This window comes from Crotalus tigris, unplaced genomic scaffold, assembly GCF_016545835.1.
Source record: "Crotalus tigris isolate CLP2741 ecotype Arizona unplaced genomic scaffold, ASM1654583v1 scf7180000020352.946698, whole genome shotgun sequence".
Classification (NCBI taxonomy): Eukaryota; Metazoa; Chordata; class Lepidosauria; order Squamata; family Viperidae; genus Crotalus; species Crotalus tigris.
Genome location: NW_024097981.1, coordinates 103,678 through 124,411, shown reverse-complemented (window position 1 = coordinate 124,411; position 20,734 = coordinate 103,678). Strand labels below are relative to the sequence as shown.

The 20,734-nt window shown below is 44.0% G+C and overlaps 2 protein-coding genes across 4 annotated transcripts in view; one reads left to right on the top strand and one right to left on the bottom strand.

Moving 5' to 3' along the window:
• Positions 1-5,897, top strand: part of ZBTB47 (zinc finger and BTB domain containing 47) — a 29,586-nt gene extending 23,689 nt beyond the window's left edge. For all 3 annotated transcript variants that reach the window (XM_039366767.1, XM_039366768.1, XM_039366766.1), the window contains exon 6: positions 1,537-5,897. In XM_039366767.1, coding sequence (XP_039222701.1) covers positions 1,537-1,946 — 410 coding nt within the window. In that variant the 3' untranslated portion in view covers positions 1,947-5,897. The remainder of the gene's footprint in view (positions 1-1,536) is intronic.
• Positions 5,898-7,151: 1,254 nt separating this feature from the next.
• KLHL40 (kelch like family member 40) lies at positions 7,152-20,140 on the bottom strand. Its single transcript, XM_039366779.1, has 6 exons — positions 18,853-20,140; positions 16,023-16,183; positions 14,438-14,545; positions 12,108-12,293; positions 10,251-10,397; positions 7,152-7,414 (listed from the first exon to the last, which is right to left on the bottom strand). The coding sequence occupies exons 1-6, from the start codon at positions 19,990-19,992 to the stop codon at positions 7,303-7,305; spliced, it is 1,854 nt and encodes a 617-aa protein (XP_039222713.1). The 5' UTR covers positions 19,993-20,140; the 3' UTR covers positions 7,152-7,302.
• Positions 20,141-20,734: the final 594 nt, after the last annotated feature.

Below are 20,734 nucleotides of genomic sequence, written 5' to 3'. Positions count from 1 at the left end.
GGTCTCAAGGCAAGCGCAGCTCAGAAGCCCAAGCCACACAACTCCTCGACTTAACGACCCCAATTCAGCCCCAGCTTTCTGTCACTAAACAAGGCAGTTGTTAAGTGAGTGTCGCCACAGTTGTTAAGTGAACCCACTTCAGTTGTTACGTTAGTAACACAGTTGTGAAGTGTGAACCTGTCTTCCCCATTGACTTTGCTTGTCTGACGGTCACAGAAACAGGATCACACTTAAAATGGGGCAAAACTCACATAACAACTATCTTATTTAGCAATCGGGATTTTGGGCTTGGTTATGATCGTAAATCAATGGCTACCAGTATATCATATTGATTCACACAGAAGAACAGAGTTGGAAGAGATCCTGGAGATCTTCTAGTCCACCCATCTTTGTGGCTTGGCTGAGGGGTGGGGTGGGGAAAGGAACCAGGCTGACATGCATGCCCATGCACCTCCACTTGTGTGAGCAGCGGCCCAGCACACATGCGTATGCGCACCGGCCCAGCGCTCATGTGAGTGAAGCTGCACACACACATCAGCCACCCCGCGCACAGCCCGGTTTTGAGTAGGCCAAGGTCAGGTAGTGGCCCAGCAGGGGGTGGGGACCCCTGTTCTAGCCCAACCCCCCTGTCCAAACAGGAGACTCTAGACCAGGGGTAGGCAGCCTTGGCTCTTTGATGACTCGTGGACTTGAACTCCCAGAATTCCTGAGCCAGCCATGCTGAGGGGAAAGGGAGAGTTTCCAAGCTGAGCCATGCTGGCTCAGGAATTCTGGGAGTTGAAGTCCACCAGTCATAAAGCGGCCTAGGCCTAGTCCAGGGGTAGGCCACCTTGGCTCTTTATGACTCGTGGACTTCAACTCCCAGAATTCCTGAGCCAGCCATGCTGAGGGGAAAGGGAGAGGTTTCCAAGCTGAGCCATGCTGGCTCAGGGATTCTGGGAGTTGAAGTCCACGAGTCATAAAAGAGCCAAGGTGGCCTACCCCTGGTCTAGCAGGCTCACTGCTTAGAACAGGAGGACTTAGGACAGGGTTAGACAACCCTGGCTCTTTTATGACTCGTGGACTTCAACTCCCAGAATTCCTGAGCCAGCATGGCTCATCTTGGAAACTTCTCCCTTTCCCCTCAGCATGGGAAAGGGAGAGGTGGCTCAAGAATTCTGGGAGTTGAAGTCCACGAGTCATAAAAGAACCAAGGTTGCCTACCCCTGCCCTAGGCCATTTCACAACTACTTAAAGACAAGAGTAATTGTTCTAACTGTCAGGAAGTTCCTCCTTAGTTCCAGGTTGCTTCTCTCCTTGGTTAGTTTCCACCCATTGTTCTGCCTTCTGGGGCTTTGGAGAAGAGGTGGACCCCCTCTTTTTCCTGGCAGCGCTTTAGATATTGGAATGCTTCTTATGCCAACTTCTGGGTCCCATCCTAACCCACACCTCTGACTCGGTTTCCCACTTCTCTCCTTAAAAATCGGTTCTGATCCAAAGGTGACCATTTTAAGAAAACATCTCTGAGTCTCTGTCTTTTGTGTCCTGCTTCTCCAGGTGAAAAACCATACATCTGTGAGATCTGTGGGAAAAGCTTCACCAGTCGTCCCAACATGAAACGCCACCGGCGGACACACACCGGAGAGAAGCCCTACCCTTGCGACATCTGTGGTCAACGGTTCCGGTTTTCCAACATGCTCAAGGCGCACAAGGAGAAGTGTTTCCGAGTCAGCAACTCACCAGCTGCAGATCCCAATCGAGATACAAATTCTCTTGGTCTCCTCACTTCTCCAAATGCCAACTCAACTCTTTTGACTGCTGGTGTTCCTCTCCATTCGACCTCGCCTTCCCACGTGCTTCCTTTGCCTATTAGACATCCTCATGCACACCCCATACCTCCTCCTCCTCCTCTTCTACCCCCACCACCAGCTCTTTTCCCCGGTAGCAGATTGAACATGGACAACTAGACTTCAATCAACTTCTGGTGCATGAAACTTGCCTTGTAATTCTCAAGGATTCCCCAATGCCATTGATTGTGGTGGGTTTGTGATGAGCGGGCATCATGTTTGGGTTTAGTTTGAGGGACCTGAGGTTGTTGCTTCTTCAACGGAAGCATCCAGAACTTTGAGATCTTCAACAGAAGCATCTAGATTCTAGACTCTAGAACCTTGAGATTATGGTTGCTACTCAAGCCATGAAGATAACATTGTTGATCTTTTTGCTCATGGAAGAAGTCAGCCTAGTTTTGCTTGACCTGCTCTTCTGAGATGCTTCCAACTCCTATAGCCGGAGAAGAAACTGAGGAGTTATTTCTTGACTCTGAAGACCTTGAGAAGATGCCTTGATAGAGCTTACAAGGTAGGAAGACACAGGCAAGGACTTTCTGAACTTATCTGGTCAGATATGGGTTTGGAGGGATCAAAAGCAGATAGTTTCTCTTGGAGGTTGAAATGGGAGATGCCTTCACCCAAGTCAAGAAGCTTGTAAGGGAGCACGTCAGCTTTTTAATGGGCCTCTGAATGGGAATGGAGAAATATGGAAACCTTGCTTCATGGAACTGAAAGGAAATGGCAAGATGTGGACAATAAAACTGTCCTTGATGTGAGAAAGTGGATTCTCAAGTGTGTGACCTTGTAACAGCTTCTTCCAAGGTCAGCTTCTCATTCATTTGCTCTTGCCTATCCTTTGGTACAACTTTCTGTTTTTCAACTTTTGTAGCGTGAAGCTCAACTGGCCTCTTCTGAAGGTGATATCACTAAAGATGAAATTCTTCCCTCACTAATAGTCCCTTGAAAACAGTAAGATCCCTTTCCTTGATTATCAATGAGGCTTAAATCCAGCATCTTTACATATTATGGAATCCTCATGCAGCCTAGACACCATAACTAAGTCTATAAATTTTGATTTCTACTCTACACCTACTATTCTTGAGGAAAACGCACTTCCTGAAGAACCTCTTCTAAAATTAACATTACCTTCTCTGCAAGCTCTGTGGAGGAAGAAGGCGTTGAGCCTTTAAAGACATTTTTAAACATGAAACGTTGGTTCCTTTAACTTTGTTTTTGTTTTTTGCACTTTATTATCTAATCCTAAGAGCTCTTTTGCAATAGGACCTTTGTGAGTCCTTCTAGAAGAACAGAACTCGGGGGCGTCGTTGGTTGAGTTGTTCTACGGTTGTCTTTTCATTTCCAAGGCAAAGACCCCCAAGACAAAATGGGCCATATTTCAAAGATTGACCCATTGTATGGTAGAGTCGCACGCTGTAAGTATTTCACAGGAGAAAGGTGTTCCTTGATCCGACGTTCGCATCTTTGGTGAAGTTTGATGGATTCTCTTTGACGAGAAGATCCAAGAACTTTGTTGGTTGATGTGTATGTCCATATGAGCAGGGCTGGCCCCTGGAACAACCATCACAATGCACAAACGGACAAGGAAATGCTGCGGAAAGGCTGTGACGTCAGCAAATGTGCAATAACAATGAACTGGTGGACAAAAGACACATATTGATTGTGGTTTATTGTCTGTCTATTCCTTCCTGACCAAACTCTTAAAATGATAGTTAAGATTAGAAAGAGAGAGACTCTTAACATCCTTTGAAACTTCTCTACAGATAATCCTCAGCTTATGACCGCAATTGAGATGTCCGTTGTTGAGCAATGCAGTCGTTCAGCCGCATCTAATTTGACAGCTGTTTTTTGCCACGATTGTTAAACGAGTCAGGCGGTCATTAAATGAATTGCATGGTTGTTAAGTGAATCTGGCTTGCTCCACTGATCTTGCTTGTCAGAATCCACCTGGGAAGGCTGCGAATGGCGATCACATGATCCCGGAATCCTGCAACCATCCTAAAAGTACATGCTGGTTATCTGAATTTTGATCAGATGACTATCGATAGTCGTAAGTGCAAGGACCAATGGTAACTATTTTTTTAACACTGTCAAATGGTAATGAAAGAAATGGTCGTAAGTTGAGGAATATCTATAGTATATTTAGGAAGGAAGGAAGGAAGGAAGGAAGGAAGGAAGGAAGGAAGGAAGGAAGGAAGGAAGGAAGGAAGGAAGTCCAACTAATTTTATGATTGCCTGCTATTTGACCACCTAATATTTTTATGGCATTTGTTATCTACTGCCCAGTTATCCATAAAAGCAAAAAATAATGCTCACCAATAAATCTTAGTATTGGAAAAATACTTTATTCTGTATAGATCTATGGAAGGGGAAATCTGAGATCCCCCCCTTTTTTTAGAGCATCTTAAGAATTCCTGTTGAAAAAACATTGCGGCGTTCCTTTTAAGCGCAGCTGGGGAAGGTTTTTCCACAATCCTAATCATCACACTAATGGGTGTCCACTTCCAAACAAGTGGGGGGTATGCAAGTAGTCCTCAAGTTAAGACCAGAATGGAGCCGTCCAAATGTAGGGCATTTTTTTTTAGCTTTATTGCGGTGTCATTGAACGCTGCCATTACCAAGCAAATATATTGTTCCCTATAGTTATGGTTTTGCTGAAAACCGTAGTAAGTGGTGCTTTACAAAACCATTGTAAAACATCACGTGCCTGCTGGATTTTGCCGAGTGCCCAGAATTCAGTCATGTGACCTTGGAGAAGTGTCGGAACATAGAAACTGGGCCTTAATCCTCTTTTGGGGGGTCTGTCGTAACTTCAGAGGTTCACTAAGTGACCAGTTGTAATTCAAGGATTAGCTGTACTTTATAGTGCTCTTAGAAGCAAGGAGCATCAGGAGAAAGGTTTAGGAATAGATCTGAATCAATATACTTGTAGTAGGATAATTAACTTCTCTTCCCCATAAATCTTGCCCTGTAAATGTGCTAGATTCGCACACGATCCTCTTCTGCACACCAAAATACCCTTTTAAGTGGCAGAGGGGAGAGGGAGGGAACAGTTGCTTACCTAAACATATTTCAGGCTGCTTCTCGTTCTTGTGGCCCGTAATTCCCTATGCCTTTCTCCGAATGGATGAAATTAAGAAGCGTTCGAAATTCCTGCCAAGCTGCTAGTCCTCTTGAGGAGACTCATGCTTGCTGAGTTTTGAAGGAGATCTGACTTGAGTTAGCTGTTTGTGAGACGTGTATCTGCCCTTCTGCACGTTAACGAGGGTGTGTGTGTCTTTTGCACTAGTGATAAGATTTCACGAGAATTGTACTCAGTGCTCCCTTCCTGAAAATGGGTTCAGCACCTGTCACCCCAGGTGCTGGCAATGGGATTAAGGACTCCGGGTCTTTGGAGAGCTAATTGTAAGTAGTGCAAAGTTTACGTCAAACTTGGAAACCCACCTTTTAAACCTAGAATAAAAGGGTGATTTCGCTATGACTGCCCTGTTCTTGCAGAGACTGTAATTGTTCTCAACAAACAACCATAACGAGGTTACGTTGTGATGACTGTAAGTCAGATCGGTCGAACGACCTTGTTTGTGGCAGTTGTTAAGTGAATGCAGCAGTTGTAAAACCAACTGCATGGTCACGTGACCGCAGGATGCCAAAAGTGACCACAAATGCAGCCATATTGCTGAGTACTCAAAGCCATGTGATCAGAGGATAGTGACTGTCACAACTTTTTCCAGGAAAGTTGTAACTTCAAACAGTCGTTAAGCAGCAGGGCTTATGTCAAGGTCTACCTGTACTGCAGTGTTTCTCAACCTTGGCAACTTTAATGCATGTGGACTTCAACTCCCAGAATTCCTCAGTCAGCCATATTGGCTAGAGAATTCTGGGAGTTGAAGTCCAAGCCTCCTAAAATTATTGTGTGAAACCCACTAAATGTGTTTGCATTACGTTTGCATAACCGTTTTTGGGGAAATTCAGGAATTCTTTCAGCATGCCTGGAGGGTATCAGAACAGGAAAACCTTGGCCAGAACTAAACCTGAGTTTGCTTCTAATAAAAGACTTTCATATTTTAAAAAGAGTTTTTTCTTTTTCTTCTCTTAACTCATCCCTGCAATGTTTTACAGTTGGCCAAAAAAGTTGGATGTCCCCTGCTCCACATCTTCCTTGCAAAGTGTTATCGTTAAAAAGGTGAAGGATTTTTGATTTAAAAAAAAACCTTTTCATTCTAGGGCAGTGATTCTCAACCTGTGGGTCGGGACCCCATTTGGGGTCGAACGACCATTTCACAGGGGTCGCCAAACAACGCAGTCCGCCATTTTTTCCCCCTTTTCCTTAGCTGTGCTACTCCCTTTTATTCTATTGGCTTTTGAAAGCCTATAGAATAGACTCTCTTGAACAGAGTCTAATTCTATTGGTTTTCAAAAGCCAATGGGAATTGTCCAGGCTATCTCTGCCCTGTTGAGCCTGCCAAAAGTCCCATTCTGCAAACGGTGCTACACCAGTTGAGTAGTCCTCAACTTACGACCGGTTGAGTAGTCCTCGACTTACGACCGGTTGGGGGTCACGGCATTAAAAAAGTTGAGAACCACTGTTCTAGGGAGTCCTCAGAGACCAGAACATCCATTGCTAAGCAAGATGGTTGTTAAATGAGTTTTGCCTCTTTTTATGACCTTGTTTTTCTGTCATGGTTCCTGCATGGTAGCTGGAGACCATCAAAACTGACACCAACCAGAGCAGAGAAAAACTCTGCTTAACTCGCCTTAAAAACAATTTGTTTAGTGATCAAAGTTACAAAGGCGCCTAAAAATGACTTAGGATCGTTTTTCACACCTAACAACCATTGCAGCCTCCTCAGGGTCACATGATCAAAATTCAGATGCTTGGCAACTGACTCATATTTATGACGGTCGCAACGTCCTGGTGTCACGTGATCCTCTTCTGCGAGCTTCTGACAAGCAAAGTCAATTTGGGAGGCCAGACTCACTTAACAACCATGTTACCGAGGTAACTAACAACCGCAATCGTTCACTTAACAACTGTGGCAGGAAAAGTCATGAAAAGGGGACACAAAATTCACTTAACCACTGTCTCACTTAGCAACAGAAATGTTGAGGTCATCTGTAATGTCAGATCACGCCAAGAGACGCAGAAAGCCTGGTCCATAGAATCGCCAAGAGTCGGACACAACGGATAAACTCCATCATCATCAGACTTGAGTTGACTCTTGTTGAAATCTAGCTGCCCAGATGTTCTATTACACCCCAAAATTGAACGTGGACACAGACCCTCTTGCCCTCATCCTGGTTTCTCGATAGAGGCGACAGACAAGGTTTTGCAAAACCAGCATCTTTATTATTTCGACCTAACGAAACCCAGCTGAGGCGGAAACCACGATAGAGACGTTTCAAAGTTGGCGCAGAGAAAAGGCAACGAGGCACGTGCGAAAGGCCCCACATCATCAAGGTAGATTCGGACACGCGGTTACATCTTGGTCAGCCGTAAGACGTTGAGGCGCACAGGAAGAAACGTGGCGCTGGAGGCATATTGGATCTCTCGGAGAACCCCTTCCCACTTCTTGCCCTCTTCGTCGTACCTGGAAAAGCCACACACCTTTGTTACGGGATGAATGGATCTTGGATGATCACATTGGCTGAGTTGCAATAAGATTTAAAAAAAAAAATCAAAATACTGCCGTAGGGAAGGTGTTACATTACTGAGGTTGTAGTCATAGAAGAGAAAGTTTGAAGGTTAGGGTTGAACTGGGATGGGGGGGGGGGAAATCTTTGATGGTTTCTGACCTTGAGTTTTTTTCTTGCAGATGTTTCATGGCCTAAGTAGGGAATCTCATCAGTTTTAGAGGGGTGGGGTTTCCCGGGTGGAGGAGGGGGACTGTGGGGTCCTTGGTGCTCTCTGCACTTGGGGGGGGGTGTTCTTTTGGACGTTTCAAGGCCCAACTAGATTACATCATCAGTGCTAGAGGGGTTTGTGTGGAAGAGGAGGAGGGGGCTGTTGGGGTCTTGTTGCTCTCTGAGGTTAGTGATTTCCTTGCAGATGTTTCATGACCCACCTAGGTTACATCAGCAGTACTGATGAATCCCCTTCTCTTCTAGCCCTGAGGAAATTACTGAGTTGGGTCATGAAACGTCTGCAAGAAAACCACCAAGCTCAGAGAGCACCAGGGACCCCACAGTCTTCCTCCTCTCCTCCTCCTCCTCTTCCTCCTCCTCCTTCTCCTCCTCCTCCTATTGATGATGTTACCTAGTTGGGCATGAAACATCTGCAAGAAAACCACCAAGCTCAGTGAGCACCAAGGACCCCACAATCCTCCTCCTCCTCCTCCTCTTCTCCGGAAACCCCCCTCCCTTCTACAGGTGATGATGTTACCTAGTTGGTTAATAAAACATCTGCAAGAAAACCACCAAGCTCAGAGAGCACCATCAAGGACCCCACAATCCTCCTCCTGCTCCTGCTCCTCCTCCTCCTGCTCCTCCTGCTCCTCCTCCTCCTCTTCCTATTGATGATATTACCTAGTTGGGCATGAAACGTCTGCAAGAAAACCCCCAAGTTCAGAGAGCACCAAGGACTCCACAGTCCTTCCTCTTCCTCCTCTTCCTCCTCCTCCTCCTCCTCCTCCTCCTCCTCCTCCTCCTCTTCCTATTGATGATGTTACCTAGTTGGGCATTAAACATCTGCAAGAAAACCCCCAAGTTCAGAGAGCACCAAGGACCCCACAGTCCTTCCTCTTCCTCCTCCTCCTCCTCCTCCTCCTCCTCTTCCTATTGATGATGTTACCTAGTTGGGCATGAAACGTCTGCAAGAAAACCACCAAGCTCAGAGAGCACCAAGGATCCCACAGTCTTCCTTCTCTCCCTCCCCTCCTCCTCCTCCTCCTCCTCTTGATGATATTACCTAGTTGGGCATGAAACGTCTGCAAGAAAACCCCCAAGTTCAGAGAGCAGCGAGGATCCCTACTTAAGTTGTTTATACAAGTAGTCCTAAAGTTACGACTGCAATGGAGCTTGCTCACTGTGTTCATAAGACTTAACCGATGTTTTTTGTGGTGGTCACTAAGCAAACATGGTGATCATAAAACAAATACCATGGTCATTACGTGAATGCCGCGGCTGACAAATGAAGTCATGGTTTGCTATGGCACAAACCCGGAAAAAGCCCTGGTTTTCGGCAAAACCATAGTAAACGCAGTCACATGACCGGAGGAGGCTGCAAGCCACCTTATATGCAGCCATACTGTTGGGCTCCTAAAGTGCAGTCATGTGACAACAGGGAAGGGTGACCACCAGAACTTCTGATCTGAGTTTAAGGCCCCTTTTTTCAGATATTTGTAATTTTTGTCGCTAAGCAAGCAGTTGTAAGTCAAGGACTACTTGTACTTGTCTGAAGGGGGAGAGGGGGTTATTTACACCTGTCTCTCTGTCTGTCTATCTATCTATCTATCTATCTATCTATCTATCTATCTATCTATCTATCTATCTATCTATCTATCTATCATCTATCTCATTATCATCTATATCATCTATCCATCATTATCTATCTATCTATCTATCTATCTATCTATCTATCTATCTATTTATCTATCTATCGTCATCTATCCATCATTATCTATCTATCTATCTATCGTCATCTATCTATCTATCGTCATCTATCCATCATTATCTATCTATCTTATCTATCTATCTTATCTATCTATCTATCTATCTATCTATCTATCTATCTATCTATCTATCTATCTATCTCATTATCATCTATATCATCTATCCATCATTATCTATCTCATTATCATCTATCTATCTATCTATCTATCTATCTATCTATCTATCTATCTATCTATCTATCTATCTCTCATTATCATCTATCTATCTATCTATCTATCTATCTATCTATCTCATCTATCCATCATTATCTATCTATCTATCTATCTATCTATCTATCTATCTATCTATCTATCTATCTATCTATCTATCTATCTACAGTATCTATCTATCATCTATATCATTATCATCTATATCATATATCCATCATTATCTATCTATCTTATCTGTCTATCTATGTCTATATATCTATATTTATCCATCATTATCTGTCTGTCTCTATATCTGTATCAAGTATCATCCATAGTTATCTATCCATCATCATCTATTCATCTTTCTATCCCATTTTTGCATTTTTCTTTCACTTTGCCTTTTTGATTCTTTACTTTTCATATATTCATTCATTCATTCATTCATTCATTCATTCATTCATTCATTCATTCATTCATTGAGAGAATTTATATGGCCGCCTATTCACTTTCAGTGTCCCTAGGTGCCTTACAATTTTTCCTCACTTGCCTGCTAAGTTTATCTTTGCACTTGTAAACTTTTAATAAAATTATTACGGAAAAAAAGAGGGGAATATCCAAGGCTTCTCACCTCCAGACGTCGTTCAGCTCGGTGGGAACCAGTTCTCCTGATTCGCTCTCGATGGTGGCAAAGCCACCAATTAAATAGAGGGTGCCAGCAAGGCTGATGAGGCTGACGGAGCTGCGTTCTTGCGGGAAGTCAACAAAAGGTTCCCATCTATCGAGATGCAAAAGAGAAAAGACACCCATTTTTTTTTCTAAAAAAAGGAGCCTCCAACTCAAATCATTCTGAAGGCCTCATGAGGACTAGCTCCTTAGCTTGCGTGCAATGACATTCGTGCCATTTGACATGAGTCAAAAATGTTATGTGCTGTATTCATTATTGTAGGGGAGGCAGTTCTGAAGATCTTTGTCCTGTAAAAAACTAGCTAGGAATTGTGTGTCAGCCCTCCTATATAAATACAACAAAATGAACTAATTCTACTTATTCTACGGCAGTGGTTCTCCACCTGTGGGTCGGGACCCCATTTGGGGTCGAACGACCATTTCACGGGGTCACCAAACAACCCAGTCCGCCATTTCTTCCCCCCTTTTCCTTAGCTGTGCTCCTCCCTTTTATTCTATTGGCTTTTGAAAGCCAATAGAATAGACTCTCTTGAATAGAGTCTAATTCTATTGGCTTTCCAAAGCCAATAGGAATTGTCCAGGCTGTCTCTGCCCTGCTGAGCCCGTCAAAAGCCCCATTCTGCAAACGGTGCTGCACCAGTTGAGTAGTCCTCGACTTACGACCGGTTGGGGGTCACAGCATTAAAAAGGTTGAGAACCACTGTTCTACGGCAACATTACGAGAATCTTGCACGTCTGAAGGCACAAACGTCCAGCTGCCCTTTTAACTACTTGATGCATTCGGATGTCTCCTTCCTGAATTTCTTTTTCCAACTAGTGGTTAAACAACTAAGGGCTCCTGACTCTCTTATCTAACATTTATTTTCTACAGGGGGAAAGTGCTTCCTTTCCTGGCAGATAGAAAGTGGGAGATGATGAGTTCTAGTCCCACGTTAGGCACGAAAGCCAGCTGGGTGACTTTGGGCCAATCACCAGGAGTTGGTTAGTTCTAGTGCCGCCTTAGGTATGAAAGCCAGCTGGGTGACTGGGCCAATCACCAGGAGTTGGTGAGTTCTAGTGCCGCCTTAGGTATGAAAGCCAGCTGGGTGACTTTGGGCCAATCACCAGGAGATGGGGAGTTCTAGTCCCGCTTTAGGCATGAAAGCCGAATGGGTGACTGGGCAATCACCAGGAATTGGTGAGTTCTCTTCCCGCCTTAGGTATGAAAGCCAGCTGGGTGACTTTGGGCCAATCACCAGGAGTTGGTGAGTTCTAGTGCCGCCTTAGGTATGAAAGCCAGCTGGATGACTTTGGGCCAATCAACAGGCAACGGTGAGTTCTAGTGCCGCCTTAGGTATGAAAGCCAGCTGGATGACTTTGGGCCAATCAACAGGCAACGGTGAGTTCTAGTGCCACCTTAGGTATGAAAGCCAGCTGGGTGACTGGGCAATCACCAGGAGTTGGTGAGTTCTCTTCCCGCCTTAGGTATGAAAGCCAGCTGGGTGACTTTGGGCCAATTACCATGAGACTGTGAGTTCTAGTCTTGCCTTAACCACGAGAGCCAGCTGGATGACTTTGGGCCAGTCTTTTTCTCTCAGCCCAGGCCCACCACACAGGGTTGTTGTGGGGAAAATAGGAGAAGGAAGGTATGTTGGATCTGTTCCCTGCCTTGAGTTATTTGTAAAAATAATAAAAGGCCTGTTATAAAGAAATGAAATGAATAATAAGCAATGCAACTGCATGAAAAACAAATTGCAGGTTGATTCACAGGCCCTTCCAGATTAGGCCTTCGGGACACTGTGCAGCCTGAGGTCCCACTTACTTATCCGTTGCAATATCGTAAACTTCCACGGAGCTGGTCAAACCAGAATCGGTCACTCCTGCTGCCACGTAAATTTTGCCGTTGTGGACCGTGGTCCCGAAGAGAGAACGGGCGATTTTCATAGGTGACCGTTCCTTCCATTCAAACTTCTTGGGGTTATACACTGTCAAAGCATTCAGACATTTTCTGCAGAAGAAAAGGAGGGGAAAAAAAATAGGTTTGCAAAGCATGAACTAAATTACTGTTGTTATCTTTATTATAATCTTTATTATTATCTTTATTATACAGGTAGTCCTCGACTTACGACCACAATATAGCCCAAAGTTTCTGTTGCCTGAGCAAAACAGTTGTTAAGTGACTTTTGCCCCATTTTATAACCTTTCTTGCCACAGTTGTTAAATGAATCACCACAGTTGTTAAGTTAGCAACATAGTTGCTGCAACCGTCATAAATATGAATCAGTTGCCAAGCATCTAAATATGGAACACGTGACCATCACATGACCACCTGCAATGGTCATAAGTGTAAAAAACGGTCGTAAGTCACTTTTTGCAGGGACAATAATAATGTACTCTCTAAATTTAAACGAATAAATAAATAGCAATACTTAAAATCCCTTAAAATCCTAACAATTCAAAAAACCCAGAGTAGATAGTCCTCAACTTACCAGCATAGCTGGGACCAGAATTTCTGTTATTAAGCAAGACAACTGTGTAGTGAGTCACACCCAATATTATAACCTTTTTTCTCCAAGGTAAAATCACTGCAGTCCTTAAGTGAATCACGTGGTTATTAAGCAAATCCACCTTCCCCATTGACTTTGCTAGTTGGAAGCGAGCTGGGAAGGTCACAGAGAATGGTGATGGCATGACCACAGTTGTCAATAAATACACACCAGTTGCCAAATTCCTGAACTTTAATCACGTGAGTTCAGGGATGCTGTAATGGTTGTAAATGCGAGGATAAGTCATTTATGTTTTCTGTTTGGGTTTTTTTCCCCCCCGTAAACTGTTCAGAGTCTTTGTGAGTTGGGGAGACCTATAAATTATCATTTATGTTACACCTTTACAAAGTCATAACTTTGTAAAGATCATAAAGTTATAAGGCTGGAAGGGAGGCAAGTTGTTTCACTGGTTAATTTTCCTCACTGTCAGGAGTTTGCCTCCATATCTACAGCTGAACTTTCCTTCCTTCCTTCCTTCCTTCCTTCCTTCCTTCCTTCCTTCCTTCCTTCCTTCCTTCCTTCCTTCCTTCCTTCCTTCTTCTCTTCCTCCCTCCCTCCCTCCTTTCCATCCTTCTTCCTTTTTCTTTATTTCTCCTCCCTCTTTCCTCTTTCCTCTTTATTTCCCTTCCTCTCTCCCCTCCTTCTTTCCTCCCTCCTTCCCTTATTCCCTCCCTCACTCCCTTCTTCCTTCTTTCCTTCCTCTCCCTCCCTCCCTTCCCTTCCTTCCTTCCTTCTATCTTCTCTCCCTCCCTTCTGTCCTTCCTTCTTTCTTCTTTCTTTTTCTTTATTTCTCCTCCCTCTTTCCTCTTTCCTCTCCTCTTTCTTTCCCTCCCTCCCCTCCTTCTTTCCTTCCTCCCTCCCTTGCTCCTTCCTTCCTTCCTTCCTTCCTTCCTTCCTTCCTTCCTTCCTTCCTTCCTTCCTTCCTTCCTTCTACTCTCCTTCTCTCCCTTCTTTCCTTCCTTCTTTCTTCTTTCTTTTTCTTTATTTCTCCTCCTTTCCTCTTTCCCTCCCTCTCTCCCATCCTTCTTTCCTTGCTCCCTCCCTCGCTCCCTCCCTCATTCCCTTCTTCCTTCCTTCCTTCCTTCCTTCCTTCCTTCCTTCCTTCCTTCCTTCCTTCTATCTTCTCTCCCTCCCTCCCTTCCTTCCTTCCTTCCTCCCTCCCTCCCTCACTTCCTCCCTCCCTCCCTCCTTCCTTCCTTCCTTCCTTCTATCTTCTCTCCCTCCCTCCCTTCCTTCCTTCCTCCCTCCCTCCCTCATCCTTCCTCCCTTCTTCCCTCCCTCCTTCCTCCTCCTTCCTTCCTTCCTTCCTTCCTTCCTTCCTTCCTTCCTTCCTTCCTTCCTTCCTTCCTTCCTTCCTTCCTTCCCTCCTTCTCTCTTTCTCCTTTCTTCCTTCTTTTTAAACTCATTGAATTGTAGGGCTGGAAGGGACCTTGGAGGTCTTCTAGCCCAGCCCCAGCTCAAGGCAGGCTACCTTACTGCATTTCAGACAAATGGCTGACCAATCTTTTCTCGAAAACCTCCAGCTACAGAGTCCCTCCTACAACCTCAGGAGGAAAACTGTTGCATTGATGAATGAATTTCAGTAATCTGTAAATCAAAAACATACCTGTCCTTCCCTTTGCCTCCAATGGAGTAAACCAGGTCATTGTGGGACACCACCCCGTGACCATAGACGGCATATGGGAGAGAGTCTGCTTCCCCCCACTTGAAGGATCTGAAAGAGAGAAGAGAAGTTGAATTGGGAGGGGGGCAAGGTCTGGTTTCCCCTTTTCTGGGGGGGGAACACAGCAAACCTGCAGTTTTGGCAGTCTTGTGGTGCATCACACGTTAACCAATGTAGTTTTGTGCTTGGTGGTTTTCTTTCAGACATTTCATGACCCAACTAGGTAACATCATCAGTGCTAGAAGGGGGTGGGGTTTGTGGAGAGGAGGAAGGGGAGGAAGGACTGTGGGGTCCTTGGTGCTCTCTGAGCTCTCTTTTCTTGCAGACGTTTCACGACCAAACTAGATAACATCATCTGTGCACTGGCTGGTAATGTTTGCTAATGAAACATCTGTGAGAAAACAGCCAAGCTCAAAGAGCACCAAGAACCCCACCCATCGTGGCTTGTTTGTCGTCACCAGGGTGTCACTGGGTTTTATTGGGGTTTGCATCTGGAGTTTTATTTCTGTAATCCGGCTGGAATCACCACGAGTGAGAAATTTGGGTGGCTGAGTAAATTTCCTTTCTAAATAAATAAAAATAAATAAATATTAGGAGGAAATAAATTAACTGAAAGAAATAAATAGACCGGGGGGTCCAGGAAACCGAAATTTGGCTGCAATGACCAAAGGCTACATTTTTGGATAGGCATAAGTGAGGATGGAGTGGATAGAGATACCAATCAGCCTCAGTTTCCCCCTCGTTACTCTCAGTTCCGGGCTCCCCATTTATTCTCCCTGTGAAAATCAATACAGGTAGTCCTCGACTTACAGCCACAATTTAGCCCAGTGGTTCTCAACCTGTGGGTCGGGACCCCATTTGGGGTGGAACGACCATTTTACGGGGGTCGCCAAACAACGCAGTCCGCCATTTTTTCCCCCTTTTCCTTAGCTGTGCTCCTCCCTTTTATTCTATTGGCTTTTGAACACCAATAGAAGAGACTCTCTTGAATAGAGTCTAATTCTATTGGCTTTCAAAAGCCAATAGGAATTGTCCAGGCTGTCTCTGCCCTGCTGAGCCCGCCAAAACTCCCATTCTGCAAACGGTGCTGCACCAGTTGAGTAGTCCTCGACTTACGACCAGTTGGGGGCCGCGGCATTAAAAAGGTTGAGAACCACTGATTTAGCCCAAAACTCATGTTGCTAAGTGAAACATTCGTTAAGCAAGTTTTGCCTCATTTTACGACCTTTCCTGATGCAGTTGTTAAGTGAATCCCTGAAGTTGCAAAGTTAGTCACACAGTCGTTAAGTGAATCCGGCTTCCCCGTTGACTTTGCTTGTCAGAAAGTTGCAAAAGGGGATCACGTGACACCAGGACACTGCGATGGTCATAAATATGAGCCAGTTGCCAAGCGTCTTGAGTTTTGATCACGTGAATGTGGGGGATGCTACAATGGTTGTAAGGGTGAACAATGTCCATAATCACTTTGTTCAGGGCCATTGTAACTTTGAACAATCACTAAGAGAACTGTTGTAGATTTGGTACTCACAGCCGGTCATAACACAGAACGGAGTCCAGGATCTCTTCGCCTTCCTTTAATTCTTTTCCCCCGACCACAAAAATGGAGTTTTCCGCTTCTCCGAGTCCGAATAGGCAACGGGGGGATGGTATCGGGGGCATTCCCAGCCAGTCTGAATCGAGGTGGTCGTACTGCCGGGGAAAGAGAAGACAGTCGTGGGAAAACTCTGTCCTATGAAAGCAGCCTCATCCTTTCTTTGAAGCTATTCTGCTGGATTTCTGACTAGGTAGTCCTCAACTTACGACCACAACTAAGCCCAAAATTTCCATTGCTAAGTGAGACAGTTGTTAGGTGAGTTACTTTTGCCCCCTTTCACGAACTCGTTAAGCGAATCACTGCAGTTGTAAAGTGAGGAACACACTTGTTTTGTGAATCTGGCTTCCCTCATTGACTTTGCTTGTCAGAAGGTCACAAAAGGGCGCTGCAACCGTCATAAATAGGAGTCGTTTGCCAAGCATTTGATCACACGATTGTGTTGACGCCACAAAGGTCATAAGTGTGAAAAATGCTCATAAGTAATTTCTTCAGTGCCATTGTTACGGTCACTAAATGAATGGTTGTCTGTTGAGGACTGAGAATGATGGGTTAATTCTAGTTTGAAGGGGAGCCTTGTTTGGAGACCAGGGAGCAGATTGAGAGGGGGACGGTATGCTGTGGGGTCCTTCACAAAATGGCTGACTTGGAGGAAGGCTTTTGTTTCATGTCCTAGTGGTTGCTGTCAGGGCAGCCACGGGGGGGTGGGGGTGGGGTGGGGTCAAAAAAGTCAAGATGGCAGGCCTGCCTTTGTGCACCCCATAGAGTAAAAATGATAGAGTTTTGATCATACATTCATGAAACCTATGTTGACTTTTTTGTCTCAACTTTATTATTATTATTATGGATCATCGCATAGTCAGCCAGATGTTCAGACTGGATTTGGCATTTTGTCTACCTATCGAGTCCTTACCCAGGACCTGGGATAGGCAGATGTGGATGTTTGATGGTATTACAGGTATCGTCGCAGGATGGAAGCAGTTCCTAGTAAGGCCGCCTTTTGCAATTGACTAATAGCGAATTTGTCAATGCCAATGGTGTTCAAGTGGTGCTCCAGTTGTTTTGGGATTGCACCCAAGGAGCCTATTACTATTGGTACTACCCTTGCTTGCTTTTGCCACAGTCTTTCTATTTCTATTTGTAGGTCTTTGTATTTTGTTATCTTCTCCAGTTCTTTCTCGTCTATTCTGCTGTCTCCAGGCACTGCCACGTCCACTATCCAGACTTTTTTGTCTTTCTTATCAACAATATTATTATTATTATTATTATTATTAAAATGTCTATTTTTAAAGGCAAATTGATAATGTTGCTTCACACCTTTCTTGGTTGCTAAGTCTCTGTGGTAAAAAAAATCAAAATGGTGGTTGCAACAATCTGAGCAGCTTTGATCACACTACTGCCATCTTGACTTTTTTGACCACAGATAACTTTTTTGTTACCGAGAACCCTGATGATCACTTTCCAAAAATGGATGTCCTTCCTAAAAAGGGTTGAGCTGCTCCTGCAATTTTTGAATTTTTGAATAAAACTGTAAAACTGTGGTTTTCAACCTCTGCAGCTTTAAGACTTGTGTGAATGCTGGCAGATAGATAGATAGATAGATAGATAGATAGATAGATAGATAGATAGATAGATAGATAGATAGATAGATAATAGGAAATAGATAAAAGATTATGAATATTATATGATAAATGATAGATATAGATGAGAGATTGATAGATAGGTGATAGATAGATAGATAGATAGATAGATAGATAGATAGATAGATAGATAGATAGATAGATACAGTAGATAGATAGATAGATAGATAGATAGATAGATAAATAGATAGATAATGGGAAATAAATAAAAGATTATGAATATTATATAATAGATGATAGATATAGATGAGAGATTGATAGATAGGTGATAGATAGATAGATAGATAGATAGATAGATAGATAGATAGGTACAGTAGATAGATAGATAGATAGATAGATAGATAGATAGATAGATAGATAGAAAGATAGATAGATAGATAGATAGATAGATAGATAGATAGATAGATAGATAGATAAAAGATTATGAATATTAAATGACAGATGATAGATATAGGTGAGAGATTGATAAATAGATAGGTGATAGATAGATAGATAGACAGACAGACAGACAGACAATAGATAGGAGATAGATAAAAGATGATGGATATTAAATGATAGATGATAGATATAGGTGAGAGATGATAGATAGATAGATAGATAGATAGATAGATAGATAGAGATAATAGATGATAGATAATAGACCAAAATCAAGATGATAGATAAATAGATATATAGAGACAGACAGACACATTTGAGGGAGAGAGAGATCATTCTTGGCTAGAGCAATATCTTTCTATTTATCTTTTTGTATTTTCAAGAACACCAGGGTTCCATCTGAATATCTGATGAGATACAGCAAGGGAAGATTATGATTGTCAGTTTCCACAGCATTTGGCTGTCACCTGTTGAAAACAGCACCCTGGGACAGACAGACATTTGTCTTGATCCGGAGGGACAGTTGTTGCATTCTTGACAAATTAATAATATTCCACGCAAGGGAAAGTTGGCGTGCGTTACAATTATGTAAGAATCTCTCTCTCTCTCTCTCTCTCTGTCTCTCTCTATCTCTCTATCTCTCTATCTCTCTCTCTTTCATCCTAGTTGAATCCCCCTCCAAAGCAAGTCTAGGAGACCTCCCAAACCGTAAGACCCCCGGATCCATGCCAAAGCCAAGATAAACTTGATACCTGTAAGAAATAAGAATTCATTGGATCCTCCTTGTCATCTTCATTGAAGTAAAGTCCACCAGCTATAAAAATCTGATTTTCTCGCGTGACCAGGCTAACATGGTTCTTAGGAATCTGAGCAGAAAGGGAGGCAAAATAACATTCGTTGGCCCCCGGGTCATAAGCCACAGCTCCTGAGTCACTAATCATGAAGATTAAATCTTGAAGGAACATCCCAAAACGCATCGTATCGTTCAATATCCCTGGTAGGGTCTCCTCTTCTTTCTCAATCTCTTCTTCATCCAATTGTCCGTTGACAATCTGGTCCTCGTTTTTCTTCTCTTTCTTCTGCTTCACCACTGTTAGTTTCCCCTCGTGAGCATCTTTCACCAACTGGATCTTCTTGAGAAGGTCTGGGCTGGATTTGATCACAGTGTTCTTCTCCACCTTGTCGCTGAAATAAGCCTTGTCCAGTAGACGAAAGCGGATGCTTTCGAAGACCACTGGAAGTGCCTTGACCCGGCTGTCCCGGTCTTTGGCTGTGGCCCATTTCATGACCACCTCAAAGACCAATTCTTCCTTCTCAATGTTGAGGGAATCGCTGGAGATGATCGCAATCAGCTCATCAGGAGAGAGCTGGCAAAACTCTTCATCGCGGGAGACAAGCGAGAACCGGTCACAAATGAAGTCACGGGCAGCTACCGCCAAACGGGCACAATCCAGCATCAATCCTAGTCTGAAGATGGCTAGACAGTTGCTAAGACAAAGCCTCTTCTGAAGGAAGGAGACGCAGACAGTGAAAATAGAAGGGATCTGGAACATGTTGGCTACTGAGAAGATGTCCTGAACGTTCTGCTCTGTGAGCTCCAGCTCCGAGGTGTAGATGTAATGGAGGATCTTACTCATTACCTCTGGATCCACATCTTCTAAGTTGACTTCCTTCTTCTGGCTTTCATCTAGGTCCGAGAGAAACATAGCCCTGAAGTAGGGGCTGCAGGCCGCCAGGACCAATCTGTGGCATGGGAATTCCTTCCCTTTCACTTTCAAGACACAGTCAAGGAATTTCTGATGATCCAACATGTCCTTCAGCCCATCTTGGAGGAGCGTTTGCTGATAAAGACGCATCTCCTCACCTTCTTCCATTGGCCCAGACGTCGCCATGGTGGAAACCTCTTGAGAGTTCCTTGAACCTGAGAAGACCACGTTTGCTTCCTGGAAGAACGCTGAAGGACCTCTTGCTCTGCTGCTAATGCTATCTGCTTGACTTCACATAGCCAGAGGGATTTATATAGAGAAGCATAAATATGTGCATGCGCGCACACACACATATATATAGTTGCAGCATTACAAATCTCTTGAGGACCTCATGTAAGCTGATCACTTTTTAATAGAGGAAACGGGAGGGCTGGGCTTTGGGGGAGGGGATGACACAGAAGGCTGACAGCTGAGTGTGTAACTTTAGCCCATGACCGGAGTGTGTCTCACACCAATGAACATTTTTCTGAAGAATCCCCAGTGAGAAAAATAAGGGTAATGGGGTGAAAATGACAATAAGGCTCCAAAATTGAGAATTCAGCTGATACCAAATATTGCTCAGGAATCAAGAGGAACAGTTTAATCCCACCTTCAGGAAAAAATTGTGCAAATACACGCACATACACACACACACACACAGAGAGAGAGAGAGAGACATGCCAAAGCTCCCTCCTCTTCTTCTAAATCCCCTGAGCTAAAAATATCGAGAGCAGAATAAAACTAGAAAGAAAGATATTTGATCTCTGATGTGGTCAAAAGAAATTGCTGGGAGTCAAGTAGGATTTTGCTTTTCCGCAAAGGTTTGTGAGGAAGGATCACCGTTTTTCTTTTTCGAAATTTGTTTGAGAGGGGAATGCAGATGAAATGA

Excerpts from the sequence above, each read along its gene's own strand:
- KLHL40 (XM_039366779.1), bottom strand. The coding sequence starts at position 19,992 with ATGGCGACGTCTGGGCCAATGGAAGAAGGTGAGGAGATGCGTCTTTAT. Across the intron at positions 16,184-18,852 it reads TGAATTCTTATTTCTTACAG|TACGACCACCTCGATTCAGA; the intron begins GTATCAAGTTTA and ends TTTCCCCGGCAG. Across the intron at positions 7,415-10,250 it reads GAGCTGAACGACGTCTGGAG|GTACGACGAAGAGGGCAAGA; the intron begins GTGAGAAGCCTT and ends TGGCTTTTCCAG.